Consider the following 20391-nt stretch of genomic DNA (forward strand, 5'->3'; position numbering starts at 1 on the left):
TAGTTGCTTATTTATTAGCACTACGACAAATACAGTGAAAAAGCAGCAAGAGAATAATCTAAAACAATATGAGCATTCTAAACTTTCACTGAGTAACACAGCTCAGAATCTAAATAATTTTTACCTATTTCAGGGACCCAACATCAACTATATCAACTCAAAACGTGCATAGGTTTGAGCTTATTTTTCCAGTGGTGATGACAAGCTTGCAGGGAATATCCATGTTTGAATCTTCTGAGTCCTCTATAACCAAGCAGCATGCATGTGTGAAATGGTTAGTTTATACACGTTTTCTAAGCATTATGGCAATTTCATATTGTCTCTCAGTTTGCAGTATCATTTCTGGTTCTTTTGTATCTGCTAAAAATTAGAGCTTGGGACTCTAACAGTCTTGATCTTGTGACAGATGTCTTAGATGAACTTGGGCTGGACAATTCATTTCTTGGGTAAATACAATGTACAAAAAAATTGAGAATCATTTATACTTGCCTCCTCTTATTGTGTACTTCATGTACTTCTTCATTTACTAAGCTCGGGGAAATATTCAGCTAAATTTACTTCTGAAGTGTGTAGTAAACATTGATCTGGTAAAGAACTTCAATATACAAGCTTGTAGAGTCAGAATAGCATAGCACAAAGGATATTATGGATCCTACACAGGTCTGTGCCATAAACATAGTTGGCAGCAATTATGTTCTGCCTCACGCAATTTGACATCCTTTCAGGGCTTTATAATCCTAGGTTAAATAAAACCCAATCAGGGTCACGGCTTTAGCTTAGTTAACTCCTGGGCATCCCTCCAAAATGTTCCTAAATATAAGTCTCTTCCCCAGTCCCTACAGGCAGTATTATTAACAACACCCTGAGTACTCAAGTCTGAGCTCATAGCTCTATGGAATTGTGATAGATAGTGTTTTTGTCCCATAAGGCAAAGATCATATCTGTTTCACCTTAGCAAACCCAGAATCTAGCCCACTGCTTAAACATACATTACATGATAAATGAATGAACAAGCATATTGAAAACAAGTTGCCTTAGAAAAATCTCTTCCTCCATGTTTTTCATTTTAAAGTACCAAAATAAAACGTCTACATCTACCCAGGAAATAGAATAACCATGAAGACTACAGATTTAATAAAGAATTTTAAAATTGAGAATTTAAGTCTATAAATGGCTCTTGACATTTTTATTCTTATCTTAAAAAGCAGACAGGTTATGTGACTCAGTGTAAGTAGGCTGACATTTGCAATATGCATCCAAGAAATCAGCTCTCATTTAGAAGTTATTATAATTAGTACTTACCCATAGCCGATGACTCCCTTTGACTGAGTCACTAGTAAGGCCCCAATAGTCATATTCAGAACATTCTCTAGTACTCCAGTCTGTTGAGCAGTGATAACCTGGTGAGCCAAAGTCTGTAATTTGTTACTTGATAAGGATGGAATTACTCCAGTGTTCCTTACTGCTGGCAGATGACCAATTTCAACGACCATCACTTTTGAGATAGTTTCCATAGTGGTGGGCGGTAGGACTCTATATGAACTCATTTCCTTCATGAGAAGTCTACGCTGACCAACTCTATCATGACTGGCACAAGTCACAGTTGGGCAATTGCGCTTTCTCTTTGCTCTACGGTCAGCCATGGCCTTTAAGGTTGCTTCATTACCAGGCATCTCATGAATAAACCTGATTTGGTCTTGGCTGACCTGCAAGAAGTCAGTTAGTCTTTCAAGGGTCATCATTTCCCAGCCTTTTTCTAGAACTGAAAACATCACAGTGAGGGCCAAATGAATGGAAACACCTGAGCGAATTTCAATGGGCTCCTCTCCTTGTAGGACAACATACAAGAGGTTATCCATGATGCTGAAATAGTTGGCGCCAATAGACCCATTCAGCAGTGAGGAAGTTGATTGAACCTGAGTAGGTGTAATGAATCTTTCCCCTAAGAAAACATTCGGGCTCTGGAGTTCATGGTAGAATACAGCCAAGAGGAGCTTGGAGGTACTTTTGTTCCCCAATAGAAAAAAACGCAAAACTTGAGGAGTCTGATCCACAAAGCAGACCTTGGTGATTTCCTTGGTGGGTAAAATGGAATAGAAAGCAGATACAGACCCTGAAGTGGAGCAGGGAGTATTGGCATTTACGCTACTGAAGGTGTCAACAAAACCACTAGTCACAGATACAACTGGATATAACTTTTGCATTGCCCAAGTGGCATCAGCACTGTCAAGAATTAAGATCACTTGGTCAGTCTGTTTGCAGATGTAGCCTTGTATCAGCAATCGGTATGTGCATTTCTGCTCTTCTCTAAATGTGCCTATAAAATAAAGGAAAATAAGCAAGTGACGTAAGAACCACAATCTCTCAAAGATGATTTACAATCCATCACTCTCACCATCATCAGTAACCTCAGGAAACATTTACTGAGTATTCAAGTGTGAGAATGCAAAAATTCTTGGGCAAAATATGGAAAGATACAGCTCTTTAATATAATTTAAATTTATATGTTACATAATATGCTATTTAAAGTTAATAATGGGCATAATAGCTAAGTGGTAAAAGAGCTGAATAAACAAAGTAATTAAGAAAAAGGAATAATCACTAAGGTCTACATAATGGAAAAAGGATAGGCGAGAAGAGGATAATGATATTTGAGTCAATGGGAAAGAGGTAGATTGAGGGGGCGGGAACAGAGATTTTATGGAGGTATATTAAAATTGAAAAGGTATATTGTGACCAGATTGTGAAATAGTTTGGATGTCAGACTATATAATTTCCTCATACTTTTTCTCTAAACATGAAGAATAAAGAAATACAACAGGCGGAGAAGAGGAAAGTAGTAATTTGGGGAGTGTTGACATTAAATAGAGCCCAAGTTGAGGATGACTGCAGCTAATGAAAACATTTAAAGAAACAGCATTATTCACTATTCCCACTATTCCTAATCTTCCTGTCTATGAACCTAGAGTACTTCCTGTTCTGAATTCAAAGGTATATGTTACCTTCCAACCAAAAAAAGTTCCTCTGACTTTAAATTAATAGTCACAAAATTGTCTTGTATTGTTTTCTACATATTTTAATTTTCCTTAGTGCACGTTCATCTAAGTAGCCTGAGGACTGGAACCAAAAATAAATCAAATTATTACTATGTAGGATGTACTACATTTGAGCATGATCTAGCCTCCTTCTGCATCCTTCCTTCCATGTAATATGAGAAGAAATCTGTGCCAAGCAAAAGTACAGTGAGGTATCGCCTCACACCGGTCAGAATGGCCATCATCAAAAAGTCCACAAACAATAAATGCTGGAGAGGGTGTGGAGAAAAGGGAACCCTCCTACATTGTTGGTGGGAATGTAAATTAGTGTAGCCACTATGAAAACAGTATGGAGGCTCCTTAAAAAACTAAAAATCGATTTACCATATGATCCAGCAATCCCACTCCTGGCCATATATCCAGAGAAAATTGTAATTTGAAAAGATACATACACCCAATGTTCATAGCAGCACTATTCACAATAGCCAAGACACGGAAGCAACCTAAATGTCCATCGACAAATGAATGGATAAACATGTGGTATATATATATCTATATCTATATCTATATATCTATATATCTATATATATATATATATATATATATGTACAATGGAATATTACTCAGCCAGAAAAAAGAATGAAATAATGCCATTTGCAGCAACATGTATGGACCTAGAGATTATCATACTAAGTGAAGTAAGTCAGAGAAAGTCAAATATCATATGATATCACTTATATGTGGAATCTAAAATATGATACAAATAAATTTATTTACAAAACAGAAGCAGACTCAACAGACATAGAAAACAAACTTATGGTGACCAAAGGGGAAGAGGGGAGGGAGAAGGATAAATTAGGAGTTTGGGATTCACAGATACAAACTACTATATATAAAATAGATTAAAAAAACAAGGTCCTACTGTATAGCACAGGGAACTATATTCAATATCTTGTAATAACCTATAATGAAAAAAATATATATATGTATAACTCAATCACTTTGCTGTACATCAGAAACTAACACAACATTATAAATCAACCATACTTCAATTTAAAAAAAGAGTGTCATAGGGCACTGAGGAAAGCTGAAAGAAGAAAAAAAAAAATCTGTGCCAAAGCTGCCTATGGTGTCAATAAACTTAATTACCAAAATGCTACTTCAGGAGTAGGACACACAGTTTACCTGAACCTCAAAAATAACAGCAACAAAAGGGTCAAAATTATAAGGAAAACTGTAAAATATTTCAAATGGAATGATAATGAAATTTTAGCATATCAAAACTGTGGGATGTGGCAAAAACACTGCTTTGAAGGAAACTTATGTTAAATGCTTATATTACAAAAGAAGAATTGTCTAAAAGTGATGCCTTAGGTACTCCCTTACAAATTCAGAAAAAGAGCAAAGTAAACCAAGAGTAAGTAGAAAAAAAGGAAATGATAAATGTAACAGCAAACGTCAATGAAACAGACAACAAACAAACAAACAAGAAAAAACAGAGAAAGTGAACAAAGCTAAAATTTCGTTCTTGGAAAATGTCAACCAATTGATTAACCCCTCGCTAGACTGATCAAGATATAAAGGAAGAAGACACATCACCAATTTCAGGGATGAAAGAAGGATTACTACTTCAGATCCTACAGGCAAAGATTAAGAGACTCTTACAAACAAACTTTATGCCAACAAGTTCAACAACTTCGATGAAATAGGCAGATTCCTTGAAAACTGACACAAAGCGGAAAATTCTAATTGCTCTATGTCTCTTAAATCACTTGAATTCATTAAATTAAATATGAAATTGTTAATCTCAGTAGAGATTTAATTATAAAATATTTTTAAATGGTCACCTATACACAGTGTGCTTTTTCCCTGTGGTAATATAATATGGAAACGCTAATGTGAAATCAAGAATTATCTTCCAGGGCTTCCCTGGTGGTGCAGTGGTTGAGAGCCCGCCTGCCGATGCAGGGGACGTGGGTTCGTGCCCCGGTCCAGGAAGATCCCACATGCCGCGGAGTGGCTGGGCCCGTGAGCCATGGCCGCTGAGCCTGCGCGTCCGGAGCCTGTGCTCCGCAACGGGAGAGGCCACAACAGTGAGAGGCCCACATACCGTAAAAAAAAAAAAAAAAAAAAAAGAATTCTCTTCCAAAGCATGGAACCAGTATGAAGGGAATTAATTAATTGCATGATCTTAATAGCCATGGAAATTTTGCTTTGAGACCCTGATACATCAATCGCTACTACAGGTATATCATTTTCAAATGAGATAGTAAGGTAGACTTTCCTCATGGATTATCCTCAAATCACACTAGTTCCTCTTTTCTAAACCTACTGCTCACTCTCCTTTTTACACATTTTTTTCAGCCATGCTGATGCCATTGATGAATCGTTCACATTCCATCCAGTTTTACAGATCTCTGACTTTATTCTTCTTACTTCTCATCCAGGAGTTATAAGGTCTTTCATAGTGGCCTCTGTAGATTGCTAAATTCTTGGAACCGTACCTAAATAAAATACTTATTCTCTTAGTTGATATGATTCTCAATCATTCTCTGCTACTAACTAACTATATGTACTTTGATAAATTACATAAACACTAGGACCCAATGTCCTTAAGGTGTTATTTCTCAAGGCCTAAGGCTATATCTCATATTTAAATTACCATAGGGTTTAACATCCTACCTCAAACACAGTAGAAATTCCTTAATACGTATTAGTTGATTGACATGTAATGTCCTTTTCAAAACTCCTATTCTTCAAATAATTTTTATCTATTATTTCCAGGTGTCTAGTTATAAGATTATTATTCTATAGCTTGAATGCAGTTTAAACCAACTCATCACAAGAACAGAGTATACTACAGAAGGGCATCGTGAGAATTGCCCCTTGAATTAATGTTAATATTTGATAGTGTTCTGTGAGAGATCCAACTATTTCACATGAAACCATAAGACTGAAATTATGGCTGATTATGTTTATATGAATCTTCTGCTCTTGAATCACATAATAGATTTGTCCACACTCAAAAAAATTCTGTTATGACAAAGCATTTTTTTTCTTGGCTGATTCATTCATTCATTAAACAAGTGGAGGAAGGGAGTGAAAGGTTGGATGAGCCTATGAATGAATCAGGAGAACAATGTGTCTTCTGCAGACAGTAAATAGAATGTGCTGGTGGATTTGCTGTAATGGCTGAGGCAGCAGGGATACTAAGGAAGACACACCGTATCCTTATATTCTGTAACAGTGGCATGGAAACTATCAGAGGGGTCCTCCTGATAAGACAAAACTTTCACACAGTTTTGTCAATGGGAGACTCTGACTTATTGCTTCAACAGGTCTTAGATGGCCAGAGGGTGGTCATCCCATGTTGTTGCAAATAATATATAATGGTTGCTTGGGAGAGCTTCAGATAGAGAAATATCTGACAGGAAGTCCATAGACTCATGGGAATGGTACCTGGAAGGGGTATGGGATAAAACAGGGATTAGAATGCCAAGAGGAAGACTTGACCTCACTACAAAGATACCCTCAGGCTATAAGGTTGGTGATCCTTCCTTCCTTCCCTTTTTCTTTCCTCCCTCCCTCCCTTCCTTCCTCCTTCCCTAACTTCCTTTACCTAAAACTTTCTAATAGCAAGTTTAATTATCCGTAGTTTGTAGATGGAAAAACTGACTCACAGCAATTATGATTCACACAATTACTTAGTAACAGCCATGAGGAAGAGGAGGAAGAGAAAAACATATTTTTTAACTTCTACCTGTGCTTTTTGAAAAATAAAATGGAATCCAAATAACTTCATTTGGGGATTGTATTTAGATGTGGGGTCAGCTGTGATGATTAACCCTGTGGGAAGGGTGCTGTATAGTCAGGAGTTCTCTTAACACAGTCTATTGACAGGAACTCACGGAAAGGTTTTTGGTTATTTGTTAAGTCACATATTTGGCAAGAGTCCATTTGCTTCTTTTCTATTACCATTTGGCCTTTTTAATATTTTAGCATACTTTCCCTGAAGTATAACTGTATAGCCACTAATTTAACAAAGGCAATAGACTAAAGATTATCAGCAAGTCACATTATGTAGTTTTGTAGCCAAATGTGGAATCCTGGTGTTCATAAATAAGAAACTTTACTTTTATTTCTCCAGAACTTACCAATGACTAAGAGACGGTGGTTTATTGGTATCTTACCATCAATTTTCCTATTTCACCTTCAGAGTTAATCAATTCCAGTATTTTACTTTTGATGTGAGGCAAAAATCAAGCACAGGAAAGCAATGCCCTGGGATTCCAAAGCTCCTACGTGGGTGCAGTTCTTCATTGTGGGAGAGAATTGACATTAACTCCTTAGGAGAGGGCTACGCACACCCAAACACATGTCATGTCCCCTCTCCCAGACACAGCTGGCATCACCAACATGGACAGTCTGGCTTCCCTTCTAAATAGCGATCCATCTCTTCCTTCCCTGGGTTTCTCTTCCTCCTGCCTCTCTCCATTGGAGAAGGATGTAGTTTTCAGTAATGATTCTCCTTCTCACTTTTTTTGGTTTTTTCTTTTCTGATTTCTCCAAATGGCTTTATCTGCCAGTCACAATTTTTGTGGTCTGCAATTCTGATCACTTTTAAATGAAACCCATGCTGGCTTTGGTAATCATAATGTCATTTACAATTTACCACTAAACACGTTTATTCAGTTAGTAGCACACTGGAGAAAGAGAACTCCATATGAACTCACCGTGAAAGGCCTAATCTGATTATTTCCTCATGAAAATCCAGGCAGGGGTGCTTGTAAGAGGGGCTGAGAGAAGAAGGGTGAAAAAGAAAAAAAAAAAAAAAACCACCAAGGTCTGGCCACAGCTGACTTTCATAATCAATGTGAATAGATAAAGTGACCCAGCCTGTCAGGGGCAGCCACCCAGTCGCCCCAGGGCATTCCTCTCCAGAAGGCAAGAGTGGACAGGACTTAATAAATGCTGAGTGACCGGTGAGTATTGGCTTGGCCTATGCTCTTTCATTCAAGATGGACAAGACCAGTGATAAAGTCCAGAAGCTCCTCTCTAAGTGGGGGAAATTAGATGAAGCAGGTCGTATGTGTGTGTGCATGTGTGCACTTGTTTCTGTGTGTACTTTAACATCCTAAAATATCCTAGACATACAATACGCTCTGTCCGCCTTTCCCTAGATTGGAAACCGTGGACCTAGAAACCAGAAAGGAGGAGCGTTAGGTACTCCTGGTAAAGGAGGAAGCAGAGGAAAAGGTGGGTGGGTATGTATGTGAATGTGTGTGAGTGTGTGTGCACTCAGGTTGCTTCCAGGGTTCTAACAATTATTAACTTTATGTCAATATTTGTCCTTCCTGTCTTGAAATGAGAATTTTCCACTTCATTTCACATTTGAAAAGAAAATATGCCAAAGGGGTCATCTTTGCTAGAAAAAAAAATTAAAAGAAAAGGAAAAAGAAAAAATTTCTATCCTTTATTTAGAAAAATGGATCAGAAGGAAAGAAAGAAGTATTTTAAAAATAAATGTTTTGACTCAAAGGCACATGGATTCCTTCCATCTTCCCCATTTCAACAAAAGAGAAAAATTTATGTTTGAAAATAGCAGATAGCAGATTTTGACAAAAGTATAGCAGATTTTGACAAAAACAAAATATATAATCATTCTCTTATTTTCAAGAAATGAAATCATTTACAATTCTTTTCTGTCAAACAACATTTACACCTCATTGTTTCTAATTTAACAAATATAAATGGCCACATCTCAAATAAAGTGAAGACATGTTGAATTTATCCCCATTTATATAGGTTGTCATAGACCTTCAGGCTATGAGGAATGAAACCCCAAAATCTGTATTCCTAAATGTACAAATGGAGTAACTGAAATCTTGCAAAGAAATATTAAAGAAAATATGTATTTAGTCATATTAGCAATAATAGAGGAAAACTATCTACCTTTTGGAATGGGGAATTCAAGCTAAAAACTAGCTGAGTCTCCTTGCATCATTCTCAGTGAGGAAGACACTGTAACAGCTGGTGGTTGGCGTGGCGAAGTGACTCCCCGTGTTCAGGAGTCAAGAGAGGACAGAAATAAGCCATAATTGAAAAGAGTATAAAAAAGGAATGTACATATGTGTATAACTGAGTCACTTTGCTGTATAGCATAAATTAGCACAACATTGTAAATCAACTATACTTCAATTAAAAAAAATAAAATTAATAAAAAGAGAGATGTCTGAGCATGAAGACAGCTCTAAACGACAAGATACTGCAGAGGTGCGAAAGGCTCTTAATGACGAATGCACATCTAGAGGGGTAATGGGCTAACAGACTTCAGGAGCTACAGATTCTAGGATCTGTGCCCATTTTTGAGCAATCTCACCAAAGTTCTTGAACTTGAGCCTATTTTCCGTGGGAATACATATTCAAACTAATGTGAGAAAAATGGAAAACCACATAAGACCAACCATTATATGAAGCAAGGATGCCTGTAAGGCCTTCTGTGAAAGGTCCTTCTGTCCTTACTAAGTTCTCTTGGTGAATATTTTGAAATATTTGTTCCCTTTTATAAAAAGTGTTACTTTGATCAGGAGATGAAACTACTTTGAATGCAGTGGTAATGAAGATGAGGGAGAAGGTCAAATATGTATCAAATAGACCTTTCTTCTGAATCAACCACCTTTCCTTTTTCCTTTTTCAAACTAAAAAAAAAAAATCTTAATTTTGGTGATGGAAGTCCATTCAAATTAATTCTAGAGGACTACTTTATATGATTTCACTATGTTGAAATGTCATTGTCTATATTTTGCTTGAAATAAGTGTCATAGAAAATATTTTTGCAGTTTTGTTATCTTATTTTTGGTTGTGTTGGGTCTTCACTGCTGCACGCAGTCTTTCTCTAGTTGTGGCGAGCAGGGGCTTCTCTTGTTGTGGAGCACGGGCTCTAGGCACGCGGGCTTCAGTAGTTGTGGCACTCGGGCTCTAGAGCACAGGCTCAGTAGTTGTGGCCCACGAGCCTGGCTGCTCTGTGGCATGTGGGATCTTCCTGGACCAGAGATCGAACCCATGTCCCCTGCATTGGCAGGCAGACTCCTATCCACTGAGCCACCAGGGAAGCCCAATTTTTGTTATTTTGTTGTATCATGATTTCACCTGCAAACATCTACAGGTATGGTCTCAATTATGATTTTTATTCAGTGAATACTGCTCTGAAAACAGCCAATGTAAATCTAAGTTCAGGAAGCACAGTTTTGGGGGCAAGAGATCAGGTTTTCCTGTTAGAGAAACCTGCGTTGCGTCCTGGCTCTGCCACCTTCCAGCTGCAAAACCACAGGCAGGTTACATAAGCGTCCTCTCTCTGACTCAGGTAACTCATCTGTAAAAGTGGTTGAGAGCAGTTCCCAATCCACAGGCTGATGAACAGCATTAAATGTGACGACGCACGTGCAGAGTCAGGAACAAACACTTGCTAATATATACAAGCTGTTACATTCGCCATAATTTAAAAAGGAGTATATTTTAAAATACTTCTTGCACTCTCCTCTTGCTTTTTTTGGCACTATCCTTATCTCCAACTAATGACATTTGCCTCGTAGGAGTCTAAAACAGCACCTATAAGTGTTGCAAGCATTCACAATAAAGGATTTTGAAAGAGACAAGTTACAGGTGAAGAAAACACTAAAATGTGGGCATAAAATTCTGTGATTTTAGAAAATACAGGTCAGAAAGAAATACATGTATACACACGTACATAGGTATGTGGGTACATGCACACACACGTGTCTCTAAGCAGGACACCTATTTTTTTCCACTAATCAAAAAATAAATTAAAACCTGCAAAATTCAAGGTGATTTCCCTTTCATCTAATCTTTACTTTCCCCTTAAATACTCATATAAGTAGAGGACTACTTTATATGATTTCACATACTCTCCACCCCATTCCACCTTTTCTCGCCACCCTCCTATTTCTTTTTTACTAGCAAACTTTGCCTGCCAGCTTCGAACAAAGTGATGTCCATGGGCTATATTAAAGGAAGGGACAGCCAACAGCCTTCTTTACAAATACAATTCGGGCACACTCTCTCCCCAGAATGATAAACTTATCCCCACTCCAGTCCTCGGCGCGAAGCTAGAGCAGTAATTCTGTCGGATGCCAAAACTGAAATGGATGTAGCCATGCCATGCCCAGCTCTGAGCTGCGGCTGTAATGAGATTTGAATGGGAAACCCCGGACACAATAAATCCGCACCATATGTGACCGTTTCCTGTGTCAGTTCCTTTCTCATAACCAGTGGAGACTTTTTTTTCCCCTCTCATGACCCCACACCACGACTCTGAAATCTTTCATGGCTGCTTATGGGCCGCAGGCTCTTTCCAGCAGTTGTATAAATAAATGACTTTGACAGCAAACATCATAACAGTTAGCAGTAATGTGTGTTCGCCACAAGTGCCTATACTGCTCAGTGGAGAAATGGCAGAGGAAACAGCTTGTTTTGTCACCTAAACAAAAGTAGTTTCATTTGACAAGTGGTGAAAGTATTAGTCAAATAAACTTGAAATCCACTGGGACTATTTTTGCCAACTCCTCCTGCCGGTGAAATGTTCCCAGCTTCTCAATGCCCATGACTCATGAGAGATAAATTCCCCCCCTTTATTCTGAGATAAAGATCTGGGCTGGGAATACCAAACCTTTGGCTGATATTTTGTATTTATCTGCTTTGCAAGGCAAGACTGTCATGTATGGGAACTCAATTACAGCAGGGGGTTTTCAAGGAGGCTTGTGGCAGACAAACCAAGGACACTTCAGGTGGGAGGGAGAAGAGGTGACAATAATGACCCAGCTCATTGATTACCTGTTGACAGCAAACTGAAGCCTCTGAGTGCTTCCTTTTCTTTCACATTCCCTTCATTCCAGAAAGAGAAATGTCTACACCAGACAGTTGCTGAAAGAAAGGGGGTTAGCATTTTCCCTGTATCTCCACAGTCCCAGGAAAATGAAGTTACCTCTGTTCAGTGAATCTGTGGTCAATTTAGATAAATACCAAAACAGCACAGATTTTCCTACATGACATGGATTGATTGTTTATAAGTCCTTAAATTTTGCTGCTTCTTCACTGGCGTCTCAATTCTAATCCAATTGTCCCAGCTGTGAAAGATGTCAGAGCACAGTGGTTATTCCTACAGTTGCTGGTTATTTATGGATTCTGGTGCAAACTGCGGTGGTTCAAATCTCGGTTCTGCTACTTACTCTCTGTGTGATATTAGGCAAGTAACAACTTCACTGTGCCTCAGTTTCCTCCTTTGCAAAGTGGGAAGAAAAATGGAGTGGTAAGAAGCTCATAAGGCAGCTGTGACGATTCAATGTATTTTAAAAGGTTCAGAACAATGCCTGGGACATAATCAGTGGTATTATTATCATTATTATTACTCCAAACAAAGAAACTTAGACAATAGTCTCTTTAGAAACACTAGAGCTTTTCTCTATAATAGTTTGATATTGGCAGTTAATCTGAGAAATGAAATTTGAAAACATAGCACCTTCAAGTAAATTACAATTAATTTCAATGTATAGTACAACAGTACTTTAAATAAAAGTATCATCTGGACCTTGAAAGTACTTCTTTTACATGTAGGTTATTCTCACTCTTTTTAAGTGGTCCTCCTTGTCATGGTCAAGTAACCTTTGCCTTTAGAATCTTCTCGTATTCAACTGAAATATCACTGATTAGGAGGATGAGGGTTAAGGGCTATCACCAACTAAGGGATCTTAGTTCAGGTATATGTTTTGTTCTCTGTTTTTTATCTTTTTGAAATGTAACTATTAAAATGGCTTACTGAAGTGTTTTGCTGTCTGATAATATGCAAAAAATGCCCTAAAGTTCTAGAAGGTATGGATTATAATCAATATGAGCAGATATTTCCATGTATAGAGAGCCTGCTACCTGTATAATAGATTCCTAGTGTCTCTGTTTTAACTGACAGATCCACTTGAATATACATTTCTCTATATCTAGTCAAACTCTTCCTATGGAGAAAAGTCAGATATATTAATGAGTTGAAGTGTGTAAAAGTAAAGGCACTCATTAAGTTTTGCTCTTAGAGCAGTAAGTACCAATAAAACTTAAAAGAGGCGAGTCAACGGAAGGCACAGAACCACTTGACTTTATAAAACAATGGTGAACCAGGAGGGGGCGAGGTGGGGTGAGGTTGGTTTGATTTGGGGAGGGAGGTAGGTTTTGCTAGAAAACCAGATACATAAAGTGACATCATCTTGTGGTACAATGGGTTTAAGTGAGACTCCATCTAGAGTAAAATGAACCGAAAACCCCATCCGTCACTGCTCCCTGTGACCAGGCTGCACTGCAACATCAGGAAACGTCTCAAAAACCGGCCTGCGAGAAAATGACTTGTCCCCTAGGCAATTTCACTGTTGAGGAATGTCATCTGATACAATGCCTCTCTTGCTCCTTCCAAATCCCTTTCCAAGGTCTGCTTCCAGGGTGCATATCCTGACTCACTTTAGGATCCCCAAAGGTGAAGGCACATGGCCCCCAAGGCTGCATAAACAGAGCTGGGCAGCGTCCTCTTTGACTACCCAGCCACTTCCACCTCCTGTTAAGGAGCAAATGAACACTGCACCTTGTAAAGTCTGATTTTCTGAGTTAAGGAGAAAACTGAGGGGACAGGGAAACTTTAAAAGACCTGTAGGTTTAATCAAGCATTGTGGAGCTGTGAAAATAACTGCTCAGCTATTCTTCATCATTTTCCAGGTATGTGTGTGAACACATGTAAGGCCGGGCTTACCTCGGGAAGTGACAGGCTTGTACTTCCCCATCCTCTCGTGGTTGAGTAGAATCATTAGTTAGCCGTTAGTCATTGAGCAGAGGTACCAAGTGTCCCTTTGGGGCTATGCAACTTAAGCGAAATAGCTGGCAAACTACAGGCCATAGGCCAAATCCAGCCCACTGGCTATTGTTGTAAATAAAGTTTTATTGGAACACAGCCCATACTCATTTGTTTATGCATTGTAAACTACAGTAACCTCTGATTTGGCACTGCAGTAGCAGACTTGAGTCATTGTAACAGAAACTCTATGGCCTGTGAAGTTGAAAATATTTACTGTCTGGCCCTTTATAGAATATATTTGCCAACTCCCGCTCTAAAGAGTTCCAAGTTTGTCGCTAAGACAGTGACCAGCTAAGTACAAGATGAAGGTTGATTTCTCAGACTGGGTCCCTGCCAACCAGAGATAAATAAGACGTGTAAGCAAGAAATAAACCTTGGTGGTGTTTTCTTTGAGGTACTGAGATTTGCAGAGTGTGTGCTATGGCATCCTAATCTAGCCTACCCTGATGGATACAGCATCTTTGCTCTTCTCATATGTATCCTTTTCTCTGAACATACATAATATATCCAGCTTTAGGGAAGCGAACAAAGAGCATAAAAGGACTTTTTTTGCTGTTGTTGTTCCTCAGGAGACAGGATGAGGACATGAAATGTTTGAATTCTCAGTTAACGTTTGGCCTAGAACTTTCTAAACATAAATATTCTTTACATAATTGATCCTGATATTTGCTTCTAATACCTGAGAATCAATCTTCTCTGTTAAAGCTCCTTGAAAAACTAGTCCCCTGGATCTCTGCAAATTTACTTTCTTTGCCATAAAATTTCCTCAATATACTGCACAGAGAAGGTTATTAACGTCACTGGGGGGAAAGATTTCCATAAGCCCAGAACTGAAATGCTCGTGTCTTTCAGAATGAGTTCTTGCATTTGGGCTTTAGGAGTTTTAATATGGGTGAAAAAATGCATACAGATGGCCCAACTTGCTCATTTTGCTATATCTAGATCTTCTCCTTTGGAAGAATAAGGAAAGGTCCATTTGGGGGGCAGAAAACAACATGGTCCTTTTCAACTTCACAGAAGGACAAGTAGGGTGGACAGGCTGCTGCTCTTTGGAAGCAGGAAGTGATGGAGACACCTTGAGAGCATTGTGTTCCTGGTGTCAGACGTTGAAAGGGGAGCCAAGGGGTATCTTGCCAAGAGAAGTGCTGTGATCAGATGGAGAGAGACACTGGTGTGAAATGTCGATTCCAAGTTATCTTCCTCCTATTCCTGGTAACCTCTGACAATAGACGGATCACTATGCACCTCAGTTTCCTTACCATGCATGCAAAACAATATACATGGATATTGACCTACCTACAGTGAGATGGCATAAACGTTAATGCGCTAATGTCTAGGAAACGTGGCAGGGGAAAACGGGTTGAGAGAGGAGGCAGCCGCCCAAGCAATCTGCTCACCGAGGGCAATAAATAGGAGCCAGGAGGGAGAGTGGATGGCAAACATGATCAGGTTGACCAGACACTGTTCAGTCATTTGAACAAATAAGTTGTTAGGATTCTTACAAATAAGGTAACAGACCAGGGCCTTGCAGGTAAGCAACTTCCAAGTCATCTTTTAAATTCAATGTTTCCTTTTGAAAACTGGTGCAACACAATTCAGCAAGGTGAAAGTGTTTTAAGGACATTTTGGAATTCAACTTTGAGTAACAAAACATAGCTAGATTACCGAGATGCACAACTGGCACCAAATAGTCAGACAGAAAAACAGTGCAAGTGAACTTATTTACAAAACAGAAACAGACTCACAGACATAGAAAACAAACTCATGGTCACCAAAGGGGATAGTGGTGGGGGTGAAGGGGAGGGAGGGATAAATTAGGAGTTTGGGATTAACACATGCAAACTACTATATATACAATAGACAAACAACAAGGATTTACTGTATAGCACAGGGAACTATATTCAATATCTTATAATAACCTCTGATGGAAAAGAATCAGAAGAAAATAGAATATAGATATACACACATATATAGGTCTATAACCGAATCAACTTACCACACACCTGAAATTAACACAATATTGTAAATCAACTTTACTTCAATAAAAAAAAAAACTGAAATTTTCATCTCCCTTTAAATTCTACCCTTCCACTTGTTTACCCTATCTTGGAAAAAAAAAAAATTCAGACAGAATGGCTTATTTATAGCAAAGGCTTTACACAAAATGGGAGACAAAGTAGTGGCTGGAGCTATGAAAACAGGTACTTCAAAAAAGATCTACAAATGCCAACAAACACTATATACAAGCTTAACATGAAAAGGATAACAGATTAAGCAAAACTTTAGTTATACACAACCATACATAAGATTTTTTTAACATCTTTATTGGAGTATAATTGCTTTACAATGGTGTGTTAGTTTCTGCTGTATAACAAAGTGAATCAGCTATACATGTACATATATCCCCATATCTCCCTCCCACCCTCCCTATCCCAACCTTCTAGTTGGTCGCAAAGCACCGAGCTGATCTCCCTGTGCTATGCAGCTGCTTCCCACTAGCTATCTATTTTACGTTTGGTAGTGTATATATGTCCATGCCACTCTCTCACTAGCTATCTATTTTACGTTTGGTAGTGTATATAGCTAGCTATATACACTAGCTATCTATTTTATGTTTGGTAGTGTATATATGTCCATGCCACTCTCTCACTTTGTCCCAGCTTACCCTTCCCCCTCCCCATGTCCTCAAGTCCATTCTCTATGTCTGTGTCTTTATTCCTGTCCTGACCCTAGGTTCATCAGAACCATTTTTTTTTTAGATTCCATATATATGTGTTAGCTTTTATAAGCAGTTGCATACTGTGGTTTGCATATAGGGATCCTTCAAGATAATCTCTTCAATTTGGATGAAGGTTGGTATAGAATCAGGAAATCGATAGCCATCCTGAGCATTACCTTATCATCTTGGATTTTTGTAAATTCTGGGGGCAGGTGGGTGACGGAAAGAGAAAACAGGAAAAGAATCTAATTTTCTAGTTCCTTCATTGCACTGATTTAACCCTATTTATTAAGCTTTTATCATTATCCTGATAGGATCTAGACCTTGGGAACGTGACAGTGAACAATAAAAGGAGAGACACAGTGTTTGCCTCCATGGGACTGACTTAGTCAAGTTTCTAGTAACAAATGTGCCTCCTCTTTTAGAGACAGTGAGCTCGTGAGCAGTTTGAGTATACGTATCAGCCCCACTTCCTCTTGGTGTGTCTCTCTCCTTCCCTATACACTCACACCTGTGCCTGATACACACACAGAGGGAAGAAACATCAAAACTTCCTGACCATGTACTATGCACCAGGCCCTGTGAGAGTCATTCAACATGTCATATTTTATTTAATCGGCACGGCAAACACAGAGGTATGTTTTTATGGCTTCCATTTTCCAAACAAGGAAACAAACCTGAAGTTGGACTTGAAGGACTCTAAAATGGCAAAGCCAGACCTTAGCCAGCCTCAATCCCGGTGTCACTACCAGATGCACAGCTGCCAGGGGTACCACGCACCCACTCTTCATCAGGCTGGCATGTGAGTAGAGACAAACTTTCCATTTCGTTAAACAATAGAGATTTGGGGGTTATCTGTTAACTGGAGTTAATTGCTCTGCCCTACACAACGTTCGTCTTATACCTAAGTAAATGAAGTCAATTTTAAAAGTGAATCAGTACACAGAGGCAAAGAACAAACAGGGTTAAGGTCGCAGTTGGTTTAGAAGCATTAGTAAGAGGAAAGGCCAAAGGCCCTGCCTCTCTGACCTAAACTATATCTACCATTTTAAAGAGGCTCCATTTAATAAGAGTAGTGGCTTTCCTATTCTTAGAAGTTCACTGAGGATTGACTACAAATGAGTTCTGCCCTCCTAGGTGATCTCCACTCAGTGGCCAGCTCAAAATTTATGTGGGAGCCCTTAAAGCCAGCTAAGGATTCAGAGCCTCACTAACGTCTGGAATACAAGAGTTCCAGCAGCATCCTACACACCAGGAAAGAAAGTCAAAAGCTACAGGCAGCTAGTTTGAACTTTGAAAAAATTTTGGCAAAAGGGCAAGAACATATTTGTAATTCCTAAGGGATAGCTCATGTGCTTTCCATTGGACCTGCTCTGTGTCAAAGGCCAACGTCCATCCACTACGATACTCTAAGTTAGTTACATGAATATTATGTTCAGACACAATCACACACTGGGTCAAAAGCAAAATTAGACCGCATCTGTCATTGGGGAGTTTATCCTTCCACCAGCTACAAAATTCTTTTTGTTTGGATTCAAGGCTGATTTCCCCTAAAATACAGGATTTTCCAGATAAAACTAGCCACTGGTCTTTCAAGAATGGTTTTCCAGGTTAATAAGAGCTGTCTCCTGGGAAAATATTACACCCCATAATGCACCTGGTCAATCGTTTGGTGTCATTCAAATTGTTAGGGGTAAGAGTGGGAGAATTCCTTCCTGTCCTCTGAGACAATAATTTTATGCCCCAAAGCTTCAACATCATTATTCTTATCTTAAGGCATAATTACAATGTTATTATTGGTCATAAAATTAACCAGATTTTCCCCTCTTTTCTGTTCCTCTTCAACATTTGACTCCCTGACCTTCCTCAGCTGAAAAGTCTATGGACTTATTATGCACTAAGTGTAGAAGTATTTCCTTTTATTTGTTTTAAATTTTCCCACTGTTCATTTCATTGAGAGCATGTTCTCATATTGTGAAATGGGGTAAAGAAAAAAATAAAAGCAGAAGAATTTCCACTACTCCTTTGAAATGTGAAAATGTTTACTCTTGTCTCCCAGTGATTCTAAAACTTTTCACTTTTGTTATCTCACTATCCAGAGGTCCTACTCTGCGTTGACTTCACCCTGTAGGTCCACAGTTAACCTTATAATCCAAGCTTCTTTGCCAGTTGCTCCAGTGTACTCTGTGCAAACTTCACCTCACTATTTTCCAAAGCAACTTCTTTGCCAAAATGGCCAAAAAGGTTTCACTCCAAAGGCTGGTGCCCATCTGTGGCAGTAGTTGCTAAAATACAGTCTTAGGAAAGGCAATGAGACCATGCAAAGAGTCATTAGAAAAAGTGTTGTGATAGATGAGTAGTCTGCTGGGATGAGGGGTATGCCTACGGTGGGTCTTCAACAAAATTTACTCTCGATACAAATACCACTACATCTGCTATGCAAACATCTTGCACAATAGAACTTATGTGAACCAGAATTTCATGGAACCAGAATCTCAACCCTAGTCCACCCACCATCCAGAATTCTATCCAAATTCTGTTCTACCAATGCACATCCTTTTAAGCATCTAAAAATATTTTCCTAATATTCTTTCCGTGCTAATCACTGGCTGGCAAAATGTATTCCATCATTTACTCTAAAGTTGAAAATTATAATCACTGGCTGATAAGAATCGTTATAAATTGACTAAAATTGAAAGTGTTGTCCCAGATGGATGGCAGCCTTGGTTGACACCAACTAAATCTTACTTTCCTGAATTCAGAAAGGCAGTAAAGATGCAGGATGAAAAGCCATTTGAACAACTGATTCATGCTCCTTCATAAAGATGGATGATTCCCCTTCTACTTTATATGGGAAGGGAGTTTGACTTGATAATCCTTAAAACCACACCAAAAGCTGGATTTCTTTGCAAAAAAACAGGGTGCCTTACGTCCGACCTCATCTTTTGATAATTTTCCTTTCCAACACTCTGCTCAGACCATTCACCCTCTTTGGGGCCTCGGACAAGGCAATCTCTCCACTCTTCTCCCAGCTTAGTCATGTGGCCCATTTCTACACCTTTTTTCACTTTTCTCACATGTTTCCCCCTCCATGAAGCCCACCTTGATCAGCCTATCCTCACACATGCTCTTGTTGTCTCTTATGATGCCTTGCATTTTAACATTTTGTCCATGGCATTTTTCGCTTTCTAACCTAGTAGATACTTCACTTATCTTTTACAGAGATCACTTACTGTCTCTCGCCTCTGGAAAGTAAGCTTCATGAGGGCGAAGACCTTTGTCTCATCTTACACTTATGTACCCCAACTAACTGACATCTTAGTCCAAAGATCTTGCCATGACATGATGCTCTTTGTGTTTCCTGTAAAATGAGTAGTGGGTAGACTTATGAGTGAATAAATCAACAAAGGCTTGACTCTGTAATCGTCAAAGTGACCCTGAAATTACTGTATTTTCGTATTTTCAAACTATGTGGATTAATATCCAAAACATTTTTAATGAGAACATAGAAGAGGAGCTAACTTCTCAGACTGAATTCTACAATTACAGCCTCAAGGGCCATCCACTTGAATTAATCAAAAATGCCACTAATTAGCTAGACTTAAGCAAGGGCTGGTGCAAGGCAATGTGACTTTTTTATGTCACGTGTCACCTGGATTACATTTTCTTTCTGATATACAAGCCATTGGTCAGGATTTGACACCGTGGATTTATCTGATGAAGTCTGCAGAAGA

General features: G+C 38.8%; 1 protein-coding gene across 10 annotated transcripts in view; it reads right to left on the minus strand.

The window, feature by feature from the left end:
• PKHD1 (PKHD1 ciliary IPT domain containing fibrocystin/polyductin) overlaps positions 1 to 20391 on the minus strand; it is a 600926-nt gene that overhangs the window by 208060 nt on the left and 372475 nt on the right. For 7 of the 10 annotated variants that reach the window (XM_024765924.1, XM_024765923.1, XM_024765919.1 and 4 more), the window contains one exon: positions 1303 to 2317. The exons of 1 other annotated variant lie outside the window; for it this stretch is intronic. In XM_024765924.1, the coding sequence (XP_024621692.1) occupies positions 1303 to 2317 (1015 nt within the window). The remainder of the gene's footprint in view (positions 1 to 1302; positions 2318 to 20391) is intronic. 2 more of the 10 variants (XM_024765925.1, XM_024765926.1) reach the window with 1 other exon arrangement.

This window comes from Neophocaena asiaeorientalis, unplaced genomic scaffold (genome assembly GCF_003031525.2).
Source record: "Neophocaena asiaeorientalis asiaeorientalis breed wild unplaced genomic scaffold, Neophocaena_asiaeorientalis_V1.1 scaffold46, whole genome shotgun sequence".
Classification (NCBI taxonomy): domain Eukaryota; kingdom Metazoa; phylum Chordata; class Mammalia; order Artiodactyla; family Phocoenidae; genus Neophocaena; species Neophocaena asiaeorientalis.